We start from the raw sequence: 23,125 nt of genomic DNA, 5'->3' as shown, positions 1-23,125 counted from the left end.
CATTGCTACCACAAGCCACTAAAACATATCTTGTAGCTTCTCATCCAGACACCTCTTGAACACTGCCAGGGATGGCAACTCCACCACCTCCCTAGGCAGCCATTCCAGTGCCATTCAGTATTAAAAGGGAGCCTTTAAACAGGAGGGGAGTCAACTCTTTGAAGGGTAGATGGTTATAAGTTGAAGAAGGGAAGATTTAGGTTGGATGACGGGGAAGTTCCTTACTAGGAGAGTGGTGAGTAGCTGGAACAGGCTGCTCAGAGAGTTTGTGGATGCCCTGACCCTTGAGGTGTTCGAGGCCAGGCTAGATGGGGCCATGGGCAGCCTGGTCTAGTATTAAATGTGGAGGTTGGTGGCCCTGCCTGTGGCAGGGGGGTTGGAGCTTCATGAACCTTGAGATCCCTTCCAACTCAGGCCATTCTGTGAGTCTGTTAGCTAAGAGATTTTTTTTTTCCTCCTTCAAAACAAATATTTTAGGCCATACTGGTAAGAAGAAAAGATAGGTCATCAGCTGCACTGTGGCGTCTGGCAATGGAAAGGGCCCAGGCTGGTCTTTTTCGGGTTAAAGGGTGCAGACCAGGAACATGTGCTGAGCAAGGTACTGTGTTTCAGTCAACAGTGACCACCCCAGATGCACTGAATCTATTTCTGGCAACTGTGCAGTGCTCATCCATTGCAAAGGATGAAGGAAAGTTATGCTGACAATATCCTACAAAACTCATCTTAAGACCTTATTAAATATCATGCTCTAATGATAACATTAGGCAATGCAAAAAGTATTACCAGGGCACTTGCATGTTCTGCTCCTCTCTCAACCCACTACTCTTTCACACTGTTTGTTTAGCTGCGTTAGTCAAATGCAACCTTTACCTTTAGAACTAAGCCCACTTTTGACTTTTTTAACACTACAAAGAGCATTACACTTTCTTCATGAAAATAACTTAAAAAAACCTGGAAAAAGGCAGAGTACACCAAAAGGATAAAGCTCCCAAAACTGTTTTCCCTAATCCTAGTGCTCTACATTCTCTCGACACCAAGCCAAGACTCTGATTCAGAACAGTACTAACATTTAAATACCACCATACTCCAATCACTCTGCAGGGGATATTTCATCAAGCTTTTTTCAAACAGTGTATTATCATATTTAGAAGATGTACACACCGTGTGCCCCGGTGGTGCAGTGGGTGTGCCCCGGTGGTGCAGTGGTAGGAATGCCGCCTTGCAACACTGGGGCCCGGGGTTCGAATCCCCCCCTGTGGCGCAAGTAGTAGAAGTGCTGCTCTGCTACACAGAGGCTCGAATCCCGGGGGTTGGACTTGATGATCTCTAAGGTCCCTTCCAACCCGCATGAGACTATGATACTATGATACTATGATATGATACACAATTCATTTCAGACAGCATAGTCATGTTCAAAACTGATTTATCTATTCGCTTATTCAAAAAACTAAGAGGAGATCAGAAAATGAATTAAGATAAAACCAAGTACAATAAAATCTAACATTCCACATCATTTGATTTTAAATAAGATTTTTCTTCTATAACTGAGATTTTTGCACCTCAATCAGCATTTCAAAGTATTCCCGTATCTCAGAAATATTGGTTTTGAATCAATATTTACCATATACTGATTTGGATTTGTAATGTAAGAATAAAACAAACTTTATCATACACTTACAAAACAAAAATCTTAAAATGCTTTTAATTAAGAAAAGGAGACAAGAGAGAAAAACAAAACAAAACAAAACCAGAAGAATGATTAAAACCATACTACAGGCTTTTATCTGCAAACAAAACAAGTACACATTAGGCTTCACTCACCCACATGCTAACTATGCACAGACTGATGGAATATTCAGAAGATACCACTGCGAGGTGAGGCAAACTATAAAGCCAGGAAGAAAACAGCTTATTGGACTACACAGTAAAAGCATAGGTAAGAATGCTGAGAACACCTACTGGTTACAAATGAGACTGCTACAGTTAGATCACAATAAGTAGGTGGCAAGAAACATATTAGTCCAGGAGATACATTGTTCTAACATACATTTATTTATTGTAAAAGGTTCAAGTAGAAACCTCTCAAGTATATTCCCACTGTTTAAGACAGACAGACTTGGATGCTAAAAGGACAAGTACTCACAGGCAATTCCTTACACACACATTTAGTCCCTTTTAGTAGCACATTTAATTGACAATTTACACATTAAAATTACTTTTAAACCTTTTGGCTATAAATTAACATACAAAACCAACTAAACTTGGTGTTAAAAATGCACACGTATGTTATAAATTTATAACGTTATTACTTATGAGATCTAAATCCTGGATATTTTCAAATACCAGTCTCATTCTGACAATGTGTGGAGGAACACTATAATTGCGTTAGTATATGTCAGCAAACGTACAAACCCCAGGCATCTCTCTTAATAGAATATTTTATAGCTCCCCCACTTGTTTCAGTCTTCAACAGAATTACAAAGGATTCACCACAAACATTAATTTGTTGTGTGGTAAACAAATGCAACTTCAAAACTGAAGCAAAAATGACAATGGCCTTCATTAGCTGTACGCATAGCAAGTCCTATTTGACTGTTAGATGACTGTTTTTCATCTCTGTGTACTTGGAAAGGACAAAAAATGACAGGCTAAATCCAAGCCAAGAAAGACTGCTATGTGAAACTTTAGAAGTTTCACATTGGGACTTCTTTGAATTTTGATATCCTTAAAAATCAAAGCACTTGCAGCCTGGAAGAAGGTTCACTGTATGACCAGCCATAATTTAGTCCCAAGTACCAAAACTTGTTGGATTTACTTGACATTTTGTGAGCACCTATTTTGGTAAGACCAGCTTCCAAATACCAAAAAACACAGGGATCTGAAATACAAGGACCAACTCTAACCTCACTTTTAACCAGCTCCAAACATTCCTTAAATACTACTGCATGTGCCAAACAAAAACTCAGCTTTCTAAGTGAAGGTTTGAGAAAGAGTCTTAGGAAAGCTGAAAGTCATAATTATTGCCTTATTCGTTTATAATTTATAACTTGTCATATTATTTTGGAAGCATGAGTAGTGTGAATAACTCCAAATACGATAGTAGAGATGAGGAACTGGTTTAAATAAAAGCTTTTTTAATAAATTGGATGCTTGTAATGCACAAGACATTACTGTTAAACTTTTATCAGCATTTACACAACTTTTAAAGTACATTAAGTATTTAAGATTGCATGGCTTATAAAACTACAAAGTCTACAGGGAAATACTGAAGTATCAAACACTTTGCTCTTCTGATACCTCAAGCTGATGAAATGATGGAAACTGACTTTGGGTACAACATAGACAAAACTATTATTGCAGGCACAGTTCCACTCCATCCCTCAAAAAATTTAGGGTTAAAATAAATAAATAAATAAGTAAAAACAATGATAAACCATATTTAATTATTTACAATTAGAAAGAATCATTCTCTATTGAATGTTCCACTAATTTTACTCTATAATGCACGCATCCATGCAGACTGACATCAGTTTATTTCTTCCTCCACAGTTGTACAAGGTCAAAGTTTGCTACTGTATTAATCAGCTCTACTGGTGAAATTGCAGTACTTCAGAAAATATGTAAAATTCTTATTTTTCATTTGTCGTTACTGAGTTAACCTGACATATTTTGATGTTTCTTTAGTACAAAAAGCAAAACAAAACAAAAAACAAACAAACAAAACTGATATATAGTCTTGTTAAGATACTGATACAAAATTCCACATAAATGGTTTTATAGGGAAACGGATTTAAATTGAAGGAGAGAAGATTTAGGTTGGATGACAGGGGGAAGTTCTTTACTAGGAGAGTGGTGAGGTGCTGGGCTTTGCTGCCCAGAGAGGCTGTGGATGCCCCAACCCTTGAGGTGTTCAAGGCCAGGTTGGATGGGGCCCTGGGCAGCCTGGCCTAGTATTAGATGTGGAGGTTGGTGGCCCTGCCTGTGGCATGGGGGCTAGAGATTCATCATCCTTGAGGTCCCTTCCAACCCAAACCATTCTGTGATTCTGTATATATTCCACTTCTATTGCAGAAATCCCAGGTGAGTATACTAAAGAGTTTTCTATTCTACAAGTAAATATCGTTCTTATTTTTATCAGATATTATACACCAGTGCTGAAAAAACTGTCTCCTACCATTTTTTCATAAAATAGCTACAAATCCACATAAACTTCTGAATTTAAATAACACAAATATTCTCTCAGATATCTTTTTCGGAAAATTAATCTCCGAATAAGAGCTTTCACAAATGTGGCTTAGCCATAAATTCTAGTCAAGAAAATATGCTTTTTTTTCTTTTTCTTTATCATTTTTGCTATAACCTACCGGCAGAATTTGACATTCCATTGAAGGGAAAGAGAGGGAGAAAAGGAGTTCTGTTGAATGAATGAAGTGTGAAAGAGAGATCTACAGAAAATTTCCAATTTCTTATTCTTGCAACATCATCACTTGCACAAACTTAAGCTTGTTGGTACAACTTACCAATGGTCGTGCATCTTCTCGTTCCAGTATCTTCTGAGTCTGATCAGCTGGGAACTTCAGCACTGTTGTTATAACCTTGGCCATTGTCTGAAAAGAAACAGATCATCCATAATTATTATCACATGACCTAAAATGCTTCTTAACGTTATTATAAAATATGCTTCACTTAAGAATACTGAGTGTTATTTTTATTGACGGCACCAAAAAGCATAGCAAAAGGAAGTAAAAAATAACCACCAGTTTCATGTTGCATTTGCATGGCATGATATGTTATGTGAAATACACGGAAACCCAGAAGAGTATTCATTTCACATTGTCACAATCTGCAGCTATTGTACTACAATGTAAACTCTATAGTATTCAAATTCATTAATAGTGACTGTTGCAAATCCTGCTCCTGCCCCATTTAATCTTAACACAGCCCTTCCAAAAAGCTCATTTGAAGCACGTGGAACCTGAAGGAGCCTTTATGAATTCACCTATATTTCTATCCCCCAAATATTTAGTAAAGAAACACAAAGAAATGAAACACCGAGAAAGATCCAAATGTGAGATGTAGAACTGCAGTTGTCAAAATATTGTCAGCAGGTATACAGTAGCTCATATTTAACTAGCAAAACATTTAGACAATCTCAGATGGAACATGCAAGAATGTCAAACCTTTGTGCAAAGCAAGCAATTATTTCCCTTTTAAAAACAGATTAGTGGGAATAAAACATTCTAAAAGGCACAGAACACGGTTCTGGTGACTTTCACAAGAAAGGTCAAAGTAAGAACTGCAGGGCAGCTCAAACCAAACACGATTGCTACAGAAGCAGTAGCTGTTGCTCTTCAAGAATGTGGGTGAGATAAGATTGCTGCTCTCAGAGTCCACTGTTTATTACCAGCCTCACACGCGGAATGAAGAGGGAGATTGCAGCAATAAGGCAATTGCAGGACAAAAATCACCACAGCTAAAAGTGAGAGGTAAACCCCTAACTTGAAGATACTGCTTCTGTCTATAATTAATTAGAAAAAAAACGTTGAATGAAACAGGTCCTGTTGAAACTTTTTGATGAAAAAAAGCTTCATTTAAACATACTGGTAGCACCCATAATTAAAAAGAGCCTGTAGTACAGTTCCCGGATACAAGGAGCATTCCCAGTGTCACAAACAGACCCTGTGCTTCTCTCATCTCTTTTGCCAAAAAACCCTAAACACAATGATCCGGGTCTGAAAGATTAGAAAGTACTGAGCTTAGCATCTTCTCAGACTGTTTGACAGTTTTCCACAGGACACAATAGCATGCAAATGTTGACAAAAAAAATCTACAAACACTGCATATATGGCATGAAGGCATAGATTCCTACATGCCAACTTAAACAGAAGCTAAAATCTTCTTTCCTGAAAAAGTGTGTTTTGTAATTCATTCCTCTCAGTCACTTGAAATTTTCCATGCTCTTGGGGCTAATACAGAGATTCTGAAGCGGAAGTATTTAGTACTACTCACAGTCGAAAAATTACTTCACTAACAGTCTCTGTCATTAGAAATAACAAAACAATAACTGTGAACACACATGAATATTCCTGGGTGTGCATCTCTGTACCTATCCACTGACAGACGCACAGCTTTCACAAAAATAATAACTAGGCATTATTGTAAGAGAGCCAGCTTGCATTTCTTTCTGAGGTCAGCATACACAGTTATGTGATCTCTGTAAATAATGCTTCCACAGTGATATCCATCAGCCTCCTTCATTTTCAGAGCCAGACCCTTCAAAAATCATGCAGGAGTTTTACAGAAATATCCCTTGTCATTCTGCAATGCACAAAGGCATGGCCAGGTGCCAGAAAAAGATTTGCATGAATTTATCATCCCTGGTAAGTGTGTTGGAGAGCAGCAAAGCCTGAAGCAAGTCTGACAGAACATAATTCTGTGTTATTCCACTCACACATGTATCTAGCCGATGGAAACACATTTATCAAACACATACAACATTCAGACTGACTTTCTGACTTCAGAACAGTTTCCAAGTAGCACAGTGAAGTAACAAGGAGAAGCATCTGCCAGAATTGACCTCTGGGACTTTTGCAAGACTTAAGAGTAAGTGTGAAGTAGAGCTGGACAGTTCGGTGCTTGTAAAAAATGCATTCATTGAACCTAATTGTATATACTATGCATCTCCGAGTTCAGATATTCTGAACAAGGTGTGTGCTTAAAAGTTGGTGATCTCATTTTATAGACTGTGCCTAGGAAAAACAAAGGGAAAAAAGAATTAAAGGACTGGAGGGGAAGACAATAAACATTCCCCAGCAAATACAAATATGCACATTGGTGAAACAGCTTGCAAAGACTGTGACAAGCTACAGATTATAAGGGTTAAACATCATAGTCACAATTCCTGAGTCTTAGCTACTGAACCACTATCAACCCTCATCATTACTCTTAGCTTTCCGGCACTTTTGCACAACTGATGCATTCACTCATCCCTCCACATAATACAATACCAGAACTGTTTGTTTACCAGGCTGCATAAATGGCAAATTCTTCAGGAGAGTCTGCACAGCTTCTATAGAACTGCTTTCACTACAGAGTGCATCAGGCCCACAAAGATGACTTATTCCACTGCAGAACTACTTCTGAGTCACAGAGTGGTTTTTTGTACTCTAAAAGGAGACCCTGCTCAGAAGAGGGGCACTAGAATGGTCTGAGGAAGAGACTGCACATCTCTTAAGAGAAAAACAGAAATAATAGTTTATTATGCTCCTTTATTTGAGTTAAATTCACTTTCCCTTTCACTTACATCAATTCTAAAACAATGTCTTCACAAGTTATTACATGAACTCAATGTCTATCTTTCTTGATAGTTTTTTCCCAATACCCATCTGCTTTCAGAGCCAGTGTGCAAGAAATGTTGTAATGGCACCTTCTAATTACATAGAGTGCAATCTCCAGGACAAATACATACTCACACAAATATAAACATCTTTTCATCAAAGCAACTGAAGGAATGCTTCCTACCTGTAAATAATATGTACTAGTCATCCATTAGAGTACAGTCTCAAGGGCTGGCTGAAGTTGGAACATAGCCAACAAAGTTTGTTATTGTTGTTAGGGTTTATTATTATTATCATTTTCTTGTGTTTAAGTCCCTTGCATTTCAAAAGTGTAATATCCAATAATATATATTTTTATTTAATGATTTCTAACAGACGCTATTAAGGTAAGAGAGCCATCCAATGAGCCACAGGCCTAAGAACAGAAGCTAACTAGTGATTCTGGTGGTTGTTTTTGGATCCAGAATTTGTATTTTTAATAAAATGGGAGTTAAATAGTGAAATAAGGAAAGGGATAAAAAGAAAGAGGAATCTTCTAAGGACAAGAAGTCCTGTGTAGACCAAGATTTATTCCATAAGGAGCACAGTTAACACAGAACCCTGCATAAAACCTTTTTACTTAGCAACTGTCCAAGTTGAAAGCAGTACAACAAAGAATGGAAGAACCCCAGGGAAGAAAAAAAAACCTATATTCATCCACATCCACACAGCATTTGTCATCCAAGAAAAATGTTTGTGTTACGACATACCTCCTTTGAAGCTGGTCTTAGCATCAGTATTGTTACAAGCTAGTAAAATTCCAACATAGGAATGATTTCACAAGCTTGTCAGCATACAACAAGGAGCCTACTGTGCAGCTTTTCTCTGCTTTTAATAGTAGGTTAATACTAACTAGTGAAGGTACACAGATTTGGGAGTCTTATAAAAGATCTTTAAGGAACAATTTGAAAAAAAAAAAACAAACAACCCTTCATCTTCAGAGCTTGTAACAGGGTAATACAACTGTAACTTAATCATATTTGCAACAAGATAACATCACAAAAGTAGTTTGCTAATACAGTGCATATCAGCTTTCAAAGTCCAGTAAGCCTGACTGACATTAAGTCTTCTGCTGGTAAAATAACACCTACCTGGAGGGCTATTTGTTTCTGTAAGTGCCTTGGTGAGAGATGTGACACACACTCCCCCTCCCTGGTGTTCTCTCCTTTCACTCCCCCTGTGTTTTATCTCAGCGTTCCAGAGAAGCTGGTAAAGATACATGTCTCTTTCTAAGAAAGCCCTGAAAGTCCATTGAGTCTTTTTACACAGACAGAAAATGCATGATGAATTGCCATCATCATGGCACTTAAGATCTATACAGCAAGGAACGTAACTTCATTCTAACCCACATCACATCACTGTATACAACTTTCCATACCTTTGTCTCACGACCCATCATATATTCAAAAAGCACTTTCCTCAAGTATTCAAACTCAGTGGGCTCTCCAAAGAGAGAAACGTCAGTATGATGAAGATTTCCATCTGTGTAAACAAAAATAAGTATATTTATACTAAGAGTAACTCATAAGAATGTAAGTTATTCATAGTCAGAAAGTCACTGAAACAAAATGTAATCAAGTATGAAACATGGGCGTAACAAACATAATTATGCCAGATGCCTAAAACCTACTCAGAGCAATTTCCTGAAGCATAAAACATAATGGATCAGCACAATTAAAAATCCTCAACAACGTACTACTCATGAAGTTTTGTTTTTAGCTTTAGCTGTCTTACAGACTAGGTGTAAGGCTGGAGATACATACATGGAAACAAAAAAAAAGGAGTACAAAGTTAAGAAAAAAAAGGCATTGGTGAATATGCTAGGAAGTTGTATACCAAACTATGACTACCTTCATCAAGTTCTGCAAAGACAGCAGTGAAGGATAACTTTTCTGAGGAATATTTATAGAGAATAAACTAATAGTTTAGCTTTATTCTCACCAAGATGGAAGATAGAAAGATTCACAATTTAACATAAACCCAGCATCACAGGCCAATGGCAAATTAAATTAGGTGTTGGACTAATTTGGATACAAGTCTTCAGGGAAAGTGGAATTTTGATAGAGAAGAAATGGTCCGCAGAGAGGTTAAAAATAATAATAAAGTGATTTGCTTAAAGTAACTCCTAAAGACAACTTTTTAAAGGAGTGCTCTTAATAAATATGGATACAGGAAGAAAAGTAACAGCACGGTAATCAAGGTGTCAGAGCAGATCTTGGAAAGGGCATTTAGTTATAAGAATAGCAAAGGTCCAAACATGCAACACAAGAAAGCTTTGTGAAATCCAATGATTGCATATTTAAGATTTTTTAAAGAGTCAAAAATTGTATTCAGTTAAGCTAGGGTATAATTCCCCTCCAGCAAATTTTCACTGAAACTGCCTCTATCAATTCCCCAGAGATAACAGATTGCTGATACAGAGCTGTTTCACTTGTAAGATAAGTGTTTCAAAAAAACCCCAGATATATTAATGGATTCTCTAAACAAAAGCATATCTTTCAAATAAACAAACTTGTGTGATGAAAATTACGTGCATACCTCTGTATGGTGTTCCAACTGATGTGACATACATTTTCTTTTCATAATTTTTTAGTCTGTCTTCCAGTACATGAATCTAGACAGAGATGAGTCATGATCAGAACTGTTGAAGTTAAAAGTAAGCATAAGAAGTTCCAGCTAAACATCCTGATATTCTAGTAGAGCAATTTGCCCTTAAATAAGATATTAATAACTGTGCCTAACTAAAGAAAATTGTGTACACGTGCATATAGACACACCAAAATATCTACACACATACATATTCATATACCTATATTCATGTGATATATACATATATATACATACATATACATATATTAAAACACAGATATAACATTATTTACTTATTTTACCTAAAACCAGAAAATCTAGTTTAGAAAAAGTGGGAAAACATAATTTCAAAAAGGACATTTGTAAATTTTCATTCTGCAGATGTTTTTGATAACCTGCACCACTTATATTTGGTATTTTCATACCCTGGGGACCGAGAAGTATTTTGACAATGTGCATAGATGTATGAGCCAAAACTATTTTACATGTATTAGTATTATACTTGCTGTATAGAGCTGTGCTACATCATCAGTTGAAAGGAACAAATAGTTACAACTGCAAGTACAAATAATCAGATGATGTTTTTTCCTTTGTTCAAACAGCGCCCTTACCTGCTCCCTGAACTCCTGCTCTTTCAGCTTTGAATCGTTGACTAGCGTTGTCTTCTGTGCAAGCTGTGCCTGAAAGAACAGCCACATACAGAAAACTTCAATAAACTCCTGAACATACCACTTTAATAAGCTTTTAAGCTTTACTTTTTTTTTAACTTTCAATTCACACGAACTTATAAGCAGTGCTGCTAGCTTCAAAGTGATGTGACATAGCATTACATAGAAAACGAACATTAAAAAAATAAATAAATCAAAACTTACCTGAAGTTCAGCTATTGCTACCTAAAAGAAAAAAAAAAAAAAAAAGGATGAAAACGTAGGTATGAAAAAGGAAAATACTAAATATCTCATTCCTTGGACATTACTTGGGAAAGGAAAAAAAAAAAAAGACAAGCAAGTATCATTCATCCCACTATACCTAATCCAAGATGATAAAAACTGGAATAATCAAATCATACACATTCTTATACAAGTATGCCAATATATGCCCCAAAAGTACATTTTAATGCTTACTGGTACTAATAAGTATCAAAGCTTATATTGAAATTCTCTTGAGTCTGAAATACAGTTAACATAAAGATAACTTGAAGAATTTGCAAACATACAGTATGCCCAATGGTGCTTGCTATCAAAATGAATACTCCTAAACTAAATGTCAATTTTCTGATCAATGACAACACCACATATACTCTCCCTTGTCTCAGTGTAAAACCAAGTAATATGTTGGTCCATCAAAGAATTCATCTAACGAGAATGTGCTCACAGAAAGACAAAAGACACTCATCTTTTAGTAAAGGATTTTCTGTCCACCCTTGATGTATTCAAAGGTCTATTTCAGTAATCTTGGGAATTTCAGTTTAAAAAAAAAAAATTACATTCAGAATGACCCAATGCAATTTCCTTTCCTTCTTAAAAAAAACCCAAACCAAAAATGTACAATAATGACAAAAAAACACGTAGAAGGCAAAAAAACCCTGCATCCCTCCCCACACTCAAAAAAGAAAGAAAAAAAAGAACAATAAGGCATTTTTAACGCCTCATTAAAAGAGGTAGCATCAAATACTGCAGATTAGCACAGGATCACTTTGGAAGATGACACCTAAAAAAATAAAACGTCTACATGAAGGTGAAGTTCAGATAAACAGAATCCAATTAAGCCACACATGTAGAATTTTATGAAGGCTAAAACTCGTCACACCTAGAGATGTAACAGTAACTTTAATGCCAGCTCACATTTTCACTGTTTCGATGGTTCTTTTCTGCCATCCTTTGCTTGTACTCCTTTTGCAACTCTTCTAACTGTGTCTGCAACTCATGAACTTTTGTTGTCATTTCTTCTTCACGAGCCTTCAAATTACAGGAAGAAATTATTAGTTAAACAATAAATCATCATCTAACCACTCAAAACAATGACAGCAGACTGAAAGCAAAGACTTACACCATAAACAGAAACAATATCTCTGAAATCCAGTATAAGGTTAGTGAAAAAGAGCAAGTAACAACCAACCATAGGAGCTTAACAAGATTCTACCTTCCACAGTTTCTTTATAGTCTTCTATTTATAAAGACAAAAACTAGCATAGTTAGTTGACTTTATTTTGCTTTTTTTTTTTTTTTAAACACTAAGAATCTAAATTATTTCATTTTCTAGATAACTATCCATTGAAATAAATCAACACTGCATGCACACCACTTAGTCATAGAAGGTAGCTAAAATACAGAAAAGGAACAACTAAAAAAGATAACTAAAGCTTCTATAAGATATTACTTGTACACTGCACTGTGTGCTTGCACAGAGTAGAGATTATGATTTAGAGTTTGAAATAATTAGAGATCATACGGGGTTCTAACATGCTATGGAATTACATTAACTTCTTGTTCTATACAGCATCTGGCATACTCTGAAAATATATAAACTACACGCTACCCAGATTAATTACAGTTGCAAACTAAGACTTCAATAAACCACAGAACCTACCCTTATTCACACGAGGACAGACATCTGAAATTACATATTTCAGTTTCAGCTTAGACAGGCTTAAGATAAACAAGCTGGAGTACAACATCTAATTTTTCTCTAATTATACTTGTTAGTTTACCTATAGAAAAAAGACACAGCCCTCAAGTTATAGGCTATATTGACTTACAAGTCCATAATTAGGAAGACTACAGTGATACCCCGTGTGATAAGAATGCTTATAAAAGATAAGCAGACAGCAGGTAAAGCAAGACAAAGTACCAGTGGAGCACTACATAAATAAATCGCATTAACAGAATGATTTATTCTTGCCAGTCTTTAAGGATACATACATCAAGTTAGTTTAATTTTTTAGCATCATTCACCACATTTAAAATGCAAGAGAAAGCTACAAAGTTATTACGAGCAAACTTCTTTCTTCCAGCTGGCATTATTTTGGCTTTATCTCCTTACAACTTATGACTGAGAGAAACCACTCCACATAACTTTCTTGATTCAAAGTTTCTCAAGCCTGTCATGTGGCAAGTCAGGTAAATTCATGGTAGTAACTGGTATCTTAACATTAAATTGATAAAATCTGTACATCTGTGGATGCACATGTTCCTATTTTTAGCAGAGGTCTCAATGAATATGACAACCACTGAATTTAACAAATATTTATTCATTTTTAAGATTCTAGCAACTCTTTTTCAGAATTCTCTGAAATGGTGCCGGGTTCCATTATTGTTTTGCCAAAGTAACAGAAACAAACACTAACAAATACACCATCACCTAAAAAATAAACGTGGTCTGTAATGTAGAGCAACACACTACAGTTTATTGTACTTTGAACATTATTGTTTGTGCCTCCAATAGCAACACAGTCAAACTGAGCGTAAACCTGCAACACTACGAACCTTTTACCGCGTGTACGCTTCTCACATACATACAGACTAAATGCATCTGAACTACACCCTCATAATTTTACATTACAGATCTATTTCAGCCTTCACAGTAAGGGCTTGAATGGCAACACACTGCATATGCAAGTATGATCTGGAATGATGTATGGCACAAAAAAAAAACACTTTGTGGTTTTATATTATGCTATTTTTCTAAAGAAAAGAAAGGGAACTGTATTACAACCCTGCCAGACCCACTCAAATTCCCTAATGTTCAAAAACAGAGCAGGATTTATAATGTCTGCAAATTTGGGATTTTTTAGAATATTCCGACTCAGCTCTTGTGACTCAGCATAAACAAACATTAATTCTCTTACAATTATTACAAATGGTTCTATTCAAAAAACAGTCTTTTAAAAATTGTTTATGCAAGCAGAACTAGAATGTCCAAAGTTAAAGTCTACATCCCAATACAGTAACAGCTGAGCACCTGAAAGCCATTCAGTCTATTGCAATATATTTGCTGTACATAAACTCCTACAAGACTAAAACAGAAAGCATAATTGGAGGGTCAAGTATCTCTAATACTGAAGTTGACTGCCAACTTCTGGCTGGTATGATACCAGAGCAAGGCTATGTCTACAAATGTCATGAAGACAGACTGTCCACTTAGAAGTAAAAAAAAAAAAAAAAGGAAGTTTTACTTGCAAAAAAAGACTGCATTATGCATAGAAAAGAACCTTACTTTAAGAACTGTGGTATCAATCCAGACAAAGTATGTCATAGAAGGGAGCTACACTGCGAGGATACTGCTAACACTGTATTTAAATCCTTACTAGAAGCAACATCATCTAGTGGAACTTCAAATTGAACTTGCTTGCTTTAGTTGCTATGATCTGGAGCACAGAAAAACTGCTTGTGCACATAAGGACTTATCACAGACCAAGAGCTGGGGACTGATTCTTGCTGTTTTTACACATTCCAAAAACACAAAACATATTTTAATTGGAAACTAGGTCACCACAAGTGTAAAGTATAATTCAATCAGTGAAATTCGAATGATCCTTGCTAAAATGCACCACAGTTTTCTGTTCAGCTCTGTAACAAAAAAAGAAGGGTTATTATGAAATGTAAGTAGCCATATCACTTTTTAGAAAGATACCTCAAGGATTTCTTCATATTTTTTCACAGTTCTTTTCAGATCATCGTCTTTTTCTGCGATTTTTTTATGCAACTGTGTTGTCTCTATCTGATGATTTTCTATCAATTCAGATTCTACCTCTTGGGCTTTGCCTAGTTTAAGAAAAAAAGAGAGAAAGAGGAGGCAAAAATCAAAGGCCAATGTATTTGGATAAATTAAATCACAAAACTATTTAAAAAGCTTAAAAAAAACTGAAGTAGGTATCTATAAAGAAAACTCTTCAGGAAAATTTATTTTTCAGCATGCCAGTGACAATTATATCACTTGATTTTCATCCATATGAATTTTATTGTTAGTATTCTGGCATCTGGATCATGTTTTTCTGCCTCATGTTTGAACTTCTTTAGAAGTTAAGATCACAACAAGAATTTACCAACTAATTGCATCTTGTCCTCTATCCAGAGAAAGGATCTGAAACAGCTCCATATTTTCAGAAATTCCTCACCATTAGGAGCACTTTCAGTAAACATGCTTTCAGTAAACATGAAGTCAAAAGATGCTTTCTTCTCCAACCCCAACTTAACTATGGTGGCAAAAGATCGACAGTAAAAAAAAGCAGAAATACACTGTACTCTAGTTATAAACTTGTAACACAGCTATCAAGTGTTATGTTCTGCTTGTGTCTGTTAGTAGTAACAGTGAATGACATACCTGTAAGACTCAGCTAAAATAATGCAATACTGATTCTCTTCTGGGGCAGCTCCACTTCAAGCACTGTGTGCAGTTTCTGGTGTCACAACATAAGAACATAAATCTACCAGAGAGCGCCCATGGGAGGGATATGAGAATGGTGAAAGCTCTAGAGGATGAGGCATATGAGGAGCAATTGAGGTTCCTTGGTTTCCCCAAGTCAAGAGAAGGGGAGGCCCTTCTTCCTGTATCTTTCTCACAAGGGGAGCAGGGGGGCAGCACTGAGCTCTGCTCTTTTGACAGTGACAGGGCCCAAGGGAATGGCATGGAGCTGTGTCAGGGGAGGGTCAGACTGTGGATTAGGAACAGGTGCTTCACCAGAGAGTGGTGGGCATGGAACATACTCCCAAGGGCAGTGGTGATGGCCCTAAGCTGCTGGGAGTTCAAGAACCTTTTGGACAATGGTCTTGGATACAGAGTCTGAATTTTGTGTGGCCCTTTGCAGAGCCAGGAGTCAGAATCCATGACTCTTGAGGAAACCTATTCTATGATTCTATGAACCTTACAACTTGGGATATTCTCTAAATTTCGCTGAAAGGCGTCCTTCAATGCCAGTCAACTATGCAGCAGTAAACGTCTATATTGCTGAAGCCAAAGCTGTATTACAATGGAAATGCTTTCATCTCTAAAAACTTATTTTTTGGTACATACAAAAAAATTTAGTATCAATGGCTATCTTGGGTAACCATTGCCGTGCCAAATACAGACACAGCACTAGGTCAAAGATACAGTCTGCAGGTACAGGAAGGTAAACTACAAACACGTTTTCCTAATTGTGTTACAATTAACACTTACTTGTTCGCTAAGCTCTCTAGGAAGCAGGAGATGATTACATACCAATCTTTATCAGTGTTCCAAGTAAAATATCTTCTCCAAAACATTTGGTTACTTTTCAGACTTTCCTGTTTACAGTTACATTAGTATATCACTTACTGATAGTCTCTTTTACAGCTGTTTCCAATTCCATTTCTTTTTGAGCGAGCTGAGTATTGAACTCTCTCATTAGCTGCTTTAATGTAGAATTGTGCTTTAATTCAATGTCTTCTTGCTCACACCTGTATAAAAAAATTCACTGAGAAAATAAAAGTTTGAAGAGTAGTTTGAAAAGTTCAGCAAGAGAAGAAATCTGGCAAGATTCCAGAACTATTTTATAGCAGGTTGGTTTTGAACTCCATGGGATTCCCTTTCCCATCTAATTCACCTGGGAGACACAGGTGCTTCATTTGAAAAACACCCAACAAAATAAAACAACCAAACCAGAAATGTACCATCGTGCACTGCTGTCCTCCCATTCTCCTTCCCTCAAAGATACACATTTTTTGCTAGAAAATTTGAATTAAATGGGCCCCCGTGGCATAATTTTTAGGAACTTCCTCGCCTGATAAACTATCAGAACACTGAACTTCATACTACATTTTTTTGTACATATGAAGAATTCTTATTACCACTTCTTTTCCTCCCACCATCCCTGTTCAAAGTCTGAACTTTAAATTGATATTAAGCTACTTTACAGGGTACTGGCATGAAGCTCTCGGAACTGGGATTTGGTAAACTTTATTTCTTGTTTCAAGAAACTAAAACTGTATCTTATGTTCTGGTAATGTTGAAAATAACCATTACTGAACAATTCAAGTGGTATTATTCTGTCAAATGAGAAACCATATTTTAAACTGCTGAATCAAGTAATGTTTTATGTGTTCATGAAGTTCTACCATTAAGTTGTTCCTTGCTTTCTGTTTAAGTCTATCTAGAAACAAACAAACAAAAACAGAAAAATACCAGTCATCATTTCACTGTTAAAAATCAGGCTATAAAGAAGTCTTCTTAAGGTATAAGTGGTTAAAAATAAAGATGTTAACCAGACCAGGAATGAGGAACTGACCTGATTTTCTGCTCCATTTCTTCTAAGGACTCCTTCTTAACTATGTCAAGCTCCTGCTGATGTTCTTTTCGCAGAGTACGCAGGTCCTTTTGAAGACTATTTACATCTTTACGTAGTTTCTGTTTCTCCCTTTCAGTCTCCTCCAGTTTAGCTTGCAAGTCCTTCTGCTGGTTTTGCATATCATCCAGTAACTTCTGCAGCTCCAAACTAGATTTATTCTTTTCTTCAGCATTTTCTTCAAAAGCTTTTAAGCGGTCATTTCTTTCTTCCAGCTGTTGCTGTAAACTCTTTAGGTTTTCTTCATATTTCAAGCTGCTGTCTTCCATCTCTATCCTATGCACTTCATTTACTTTATTTAGATTATCTTCCAATTCTCTCACCTTCTGTTCTAAAGAGTGACTGACTGCATCTTTTTCCTGCATTTTTTTCTGGAAATCTCCAATTATATTCTCCATATCCAAATTTTTTTGTTCTTTAGCTTTCAGTTCTTCCCTACTACTTGCTAAATCATCACCACACTGAGCATGCTCATCCACTAGCAAGGAATATTTTTTAGCCTGCTCTTCAAGCTCCTTCCTGAGATTTTCAGTCACAGTCTGCTCCTCTCTCTGTCTCTTCTCAGCACATTCCAATTTTTTAAGGAGTTCTTCCTGTTTGTTTTGCAGTTCTAGAAGAGAGTCTATACCTTCAGGTTGTTCACTTTCATACTTCTGCAACAACTCACTTTTTTCTATCAAGTCCTTCTGTAGCTTGTTAATTTTCTCTTCATATGACTGTTGGACACTGTTAAGTATTTCATTTTTTTCTTGCTCTATAGCAGCTTTAGCACTCTCTATTTTTTGCAGCATTTCTCTCTCTAATTCTGTGGAATCTCTTGTTGACTTCACCTTTTCTTCTAGGGATTCAATTTTGGCCTCTCTTTCCTGCACTTCTTGTTCCAAAAGTCTTACCTGATTCTCCCTATCTTGTTTTAATTGCTGTTCCTTTTCTTCCATCTGAGACGTCAATTGCCTTTTAATTGAACCAATTTTTTGCTCTGCCTTCTTTTTCAGATCTGCCAACTTAGTGCTATTCTCTGCATTCAGTCTCTCTTCTAACTCTCTCAGTTCCTCCTCTTTGCTTTTAAGTATTGCTGATTTCATTTGATCAAATTCTCTCTCTTTTACTTCACATTCAGCTTTCAGAGAACTTATTTCCTTTTCAAGATTGAGCACTCTTTCTTCAGCCTCCTTAAATCTATTGTCTTTTTCAAAAGCAACCTTCTCTGCCTGCTGGAGTTGCAAAGCTACCTTTTTTTGCTCCACGTCTTTTTGCTCATTATACCTTTTAAGTTCCTCCATCAAGGAATCACTTTCTGAAGTTTTCAGTGCAATGCGTTCTTCCAGTTCAGCAACTCTTGCTGCTTGGATTTTCAACTCTGCAGTTAACTCAGTTTCTTGTTTTTCTATCCTATTTTCCTTTTCTTCCAGTGCACTTTTTAAACTATCAAGATCCTTGCCTTGCTGAGCCAGCTCCTCCTTCAGCTTCTTTAGCTCTTCATCTTTTTTAGTGGCTTGCATATTGCTTACCTCAAGTTTGCTCTGCAAATCTTTAATAGTTTCATGATTTTGTGTAAACTTCGTTTGTGCTTTTGACTTCCACTCTGACAGCTTGGCTGTACAGAGATCTACCTGCTCAAGAGCTGATGCTTTTTCTTGTTTCAGCAACTCAACACTGGATGATAACTCCTGAACCTGGTTTAACAACTGCAACCGCTCCTCTTGATGTTGTGTGCTTAATAGAGAGATGGCTGCTTCTTTCTCTGTTATGCTTACCATGCTTTCAAGTCTAATGTTAAGCTCATTTATTGTTTTGTTGAGAGTTGAGATCTCTGATTCTTTTTCCCGGAGTTCCTCCCTCATTGAGGTGACAGCATTGATATTTTCTGATAACTCTTTCTTGAGCTGTGTTATGCAAGTTTCTTTTTCTGTTGCTGCTTGCTTCTGATGCCCTCCTTCTTTTTGCAGTTGTTCCTTTTCTGTTACAAGTCCTTCAATATCAGCCCTCATGGACTTAATTACATTGTCCTTTTCTTGCAGCTGTTGCACTGACTTATTCACTTTAACAATTACTGCTTCTTTAACTTTTGTAGTTTGGCGCTCACAATCTGCAATTTTGCATGTTACTATGCCAATTTTTTCATTACATTTTTCAATTAATTCATTGCTTTTTGTTTGCAATAGGTCTTCAGCGCTCTTCCAATAAGCATTTAATTGTGCTACAAGCTCCTTAACCTCAGTTTCTTGCAGCTGAAAAGCCTCAATTTTTTTCTCATAATTTTCACAGTCCTTATTGTGAGAAGACTGCACAGTTTGGAGTCTCTCCTCCAGGGTTTTCAGCTTATCAGCCAGCTCAGTAATTCTGGCTTTGTCCTTCTCTTCAATTGCTTTCTGCCTACTGATCTGTTCCTGAAGTCCTGATTTCTCTTTCAGGGACTGACTAAGATCACCCTCCAGCTTTTGGAGCTGTGCTTTCAAGCCACTTTCATTATTTGACAGAGCACTCATCTCAGCACTGAAGGTGGCAAGTTTCTCTTTTAGATCTCCAAGTTCCTGCTCTTTCTCTTGCATTTCCATTTCATGTTTTTCCTGGAGCTCTTCAGCCTGCTGATTGAGTTTCTTTTCCCAACTTCGGCTAATTTCTTCCAGCTCCCTCTTGTGAGCCTCAGCAAGACTCTCCAGTTGCTCCTTCTGATTAGACTCCAGTTTTGACACAGCATCATTGATTCCGGCTGAGCTGGCATGTGCCATTTCCAACATTTTAGCATTGAATTCACTCTCTTTCTGACTGAACTCCAATTGCTTATTTTCAAGCTCTTTCTTTAGCTTAGATTCTTGCTCAGCAAGTTTCTTTTTGAAGGTTTCCTGCATATCTTTTGATCTCTGCTTCATTTTCTCCAGTTTGTTTTCCTGACGTTTTAGCTTATTTTCATAGTCTCCTTGTAAAGTACTAATTCTCTCCTCCGTGGCCAACAGTTTCTGTTTCAGCTCTTCCATTTGTTCAGTCTGTACCTTTTTCACATGTTCGATGTCATTTTCCCTCTCAGTTAGACTTTGCTTTGCCTTATCAGCCTCTTCTTGCAGATCCTTCAGTTTACATTCATACTGTTGTGTTAGAGACGTTACTTTCTGGGAATTTTCATCGCTTTGCTCCTGCAAATGTTGCTTCAGGTCCTGTACCTGAGAGATGTATAATTCTAACTCACTCTTTACTTCATTCAGCTGGGATTCAGTATTTACTAACTGCTCATTAAGTTGCAATTTTTCTCCTTTCAATTCCTTCAGCTTTTGCTGGAGATTTGCTAATTCCTCTTCATATTGTTTTACCTGCTCATTAGAAGTATTTTGCTGAGATAGGGAAGCCTCTGTTAGCCTTGCAGACACCTGGACAAGTTCAGCTTCAGATCTTTGTGCAGATTCCTTTAGTTCTTGCTCACGTGCTTTTATTTCCTCCAGCAGTCTCTCCTTCTCCTCCAATGATTGCTTCATTTGGTTTAGTTCCTCCTTCAGTACCTTCTCGACTCCTTGAATAGACATCTCATGCTCTTTTAACATAATTTCAACCTCTTCTTTGTGCCGATTTCTCTCTGCTTCCAACTTTCCTTCAAATTCTTGCTTTGCTTCACCTACTTTGCTTTTCAATTCTGAGAGCTCTTGTTCTAAATCTTGACGTACTTTTAGTGCTTCAGATAGCTCAGATGACAGTGTTTCCAATTCTGTTTGTTTCACATCAAGTTTTTCTAATGTTTTTTCATTCATCTCTTCTATATGTGTATGGAAAACTGTTTCTTTCTCTTTCAGTATCGTATCTATCTCTTGTTCTTGCTTCTCTCTCAATTTTTCTATTTCAATTACATGTTGCTGCTGTAAAATCTGAAGTTTTTCTGTCCAAAGTTTTTCCTGCTGCTGCTTCACGTTATCCAGTTCCTCCTTGTGTTTTTCAACTATATCACTCACTTCCTTGCTATGCTGCTTTTTTTCAGATTCCATCAAAGTTTTTAATTCCTCTGAACGCTTTTTGTCATCTTGTGAGCAATTTGCAAGAGAGCTCTCCAATTCAAGAATTCTCTGCAAGAAAACACAGTTTTAAAAGAATATGAATATTTCAAATGTAACAAACTGATCAATTTGGAAAAAAAAACAACAACCAACAACAGGATCATGTAGGAAAACAGTTTCAGGTTATTTTTTTTCCATTATTTATAATGAACTCATTTTTACATAAGCCTCTAATTATTAACCCTGTTTCCATTAAGTTAAGTGAGTCAGCTAATGGAAAAAAGAAGTTCTATTCCACTGCAGTGAAAACAGATAAAACAAAAACTTGGAAATAAATAATTCAAACAAATTAATTCATGCAATGTATAAAAGAGCAGTGTTCTTTGTTTCTTTAAGAACTAACAGAATTAAAGGTTTTTTGAGTCTAAAAGGGCTATTGGGCTTTATACCTACGTACTAGTTTTATCTTAATTTCACCTCTTATACAATTGCTGCTGTAAAGCTGAATCTCCTCCATAGGAAAAAATTGCAACTTTAAGTTTGGGAATGGTGGAATAACATGCAAACTTGCTTTAGCAGAAAATACAATCTCTCCTGTGATAAAAAGCAAAAGACACTTCAAAAAATTGAACAAACATAAGAATCTTTGTTAGCGTTTGTATGGTAGCAGTACCCATAAATTACACTGATGAAAGCACTGTTCTCCTGTACCACGCACATAAAACCTATGTTGATGGATACAAATTTATATACTACACCACGATACAAAGTGAATGGATTGCTCTATTTTGAAATCCAATCTCGTAAAAAAAAAGTACAAGATGTAGCTTACTATGGCAATACACAACATTTTGGTCACTACTAGAACACTGTCTAATTAAACCAAACCTGATCACATAACATCTACATTATTTGTAAACTTATCAAAGCTAAAAACATACTATAAGGTATTCTTAGAAAATGTTTACAGAAAAGTTAAATTTACTTACAGTTCTAAAAGTCTCTACTTCCTGATGCATCTCCTCAAGTTTTTTGTCACATTCTGACTGTATTGCTTTCTTCTGCAGCTCTAGTTCTTCTAAGGCTAGGGACTCCTGTTGCTTTTGCTCTTGAAGAGTTTTTAAACACTCGCTCTGATTTTTCTCCTGTACCGAAATGAGTAAGACAATACACTATTAAGATAATAATCATGACCTTCAAAAACAGCATTAATAGGAAATTTACAAATAAGTTAGTAGGAATCATATCATAATCAAATCTATTTCCTCTGTGTACAAACACATGATGTGCATTCCTGTGAAAACAGAATTATTTTAGATCACTTCCATTTTCTTTACTTGGCAACAATTTGCCTACCACTCCCTTTACTCTTTTTGTTTTGTTGAGGTTTTTTTTGTTTTTTTTTTTTAATTAAATGCACGACAAACAATTCAACTCGGGCATTTCATTTTTGTTTGTTCACCATTATTAATTGCAATTAACATCTCTAGGGAACAAACATCCAAACATCTATCCCCACTTGATTCTGCTGGATGATTTTTATATCTATTTCCTATAATTAAAAATGTAACTTTAAAAACAAATGGAAGGAACAGTCAACACCCTCTGTTCTAGTCACCAGCCATCAAAGAAGAGCACAAAAGAATACCTAGTTATTAAGTGAAACTGCACAATGAGCTGAAGTGGATTATAGATTACAGAAAACAGCAAAGACCCACAAGGATTTTTCCTGCCAGAGATCAACCACTGTAAATGCGTAACTCTGACAACGTAACACAACCGGACATAATGAATTGCAATGCCTTTCATTTAACAACTTCATTCTCTGTACCTCTTTTTGTCTAGTTGCTGTGGTCAATCTCCAATAATCCAGAGGTAGA

The 23,125-nt window shown here is 36.4% G+C and overlaps 1 protein-coding gene across 10 annotated transcripts in view; it reads right to left on the bottom strand.

Moving 5' to 3' along the window:
- Nucleotides 1–23,125, bottom strand: part of GOLGA4 (golgin A4) — a 57,773-nt gene that overhangs the window by 1,472 nt on the left and 33,176 nt on the right. For 9 of the 10 annotated variants that reach the window (XM_015854952.3, XM_015854956.3, XM_085537652.1 and 6 more), the window contains 11 exons: nt 22,235–22,390; nt 17,209–21,314; nt 16,260–16,381; nt 14,598–14,728; nt 11,810–11,923; nt 10,838–10,858; nt 10,577–10,645; nt 9,915–9,990; nt 8,755–8,858; nt 4,521–4,607; nt 4,098–4,414 (listed from right to left, as the gene is read on the bottom strand). In XM_015854952.3, the coding sequence (XP_015710438.2) occupies nt 4,361–4,414; nt 4,521–4,607; nt 8,755–8,858; nt 9,915–9,990; nt 10,577–10,645; nt 10,838–10,858; nt 11,810–11,923; nt 14,598–14,728; nt 16,260–16,381; nt 17,209–21,314; nt 22,235–22,390 (5,040 nt within the window). In that variant the 3' untranslated portion in view covers nt 4,098–4,360. Of the gene's footprint in view, nt 1–1,821; nt 1,886–4,097; nt 4,415–4,520; nt 4,608–8,754; nt 8,859–9,914; nt 9,991–10,576; nt 10,646–10,837; nt 10,859–11,809; nt 11,924–14,597; nt 14,729–16,259; nt 16,382–17,208; nt 21,315–22,234; nt 22,391–23,125 lie in introns of those variants that run through there. The other variant, XM_015854953.3, reaches the window with a different exon arrangement.

The sequence above is a fragment of the Coturnix japonica genome, chromosome 2 (assembly GCF_054131305.1).
Source record: "Coturnix japonica strain WE chromosome 2, WE-NBRP24, whole genome shotgun sequence".
Classification (NCBI taxonomy): domain Eukaryota; kingdom Metazoa; phylum Chordata; class Aves; order Galliformes; family Phasianidae; genus Coturnix; species Coturnix japonica.
This window is presented reverse-complemented; position numbering and strand designations above follow the sequence as displayed.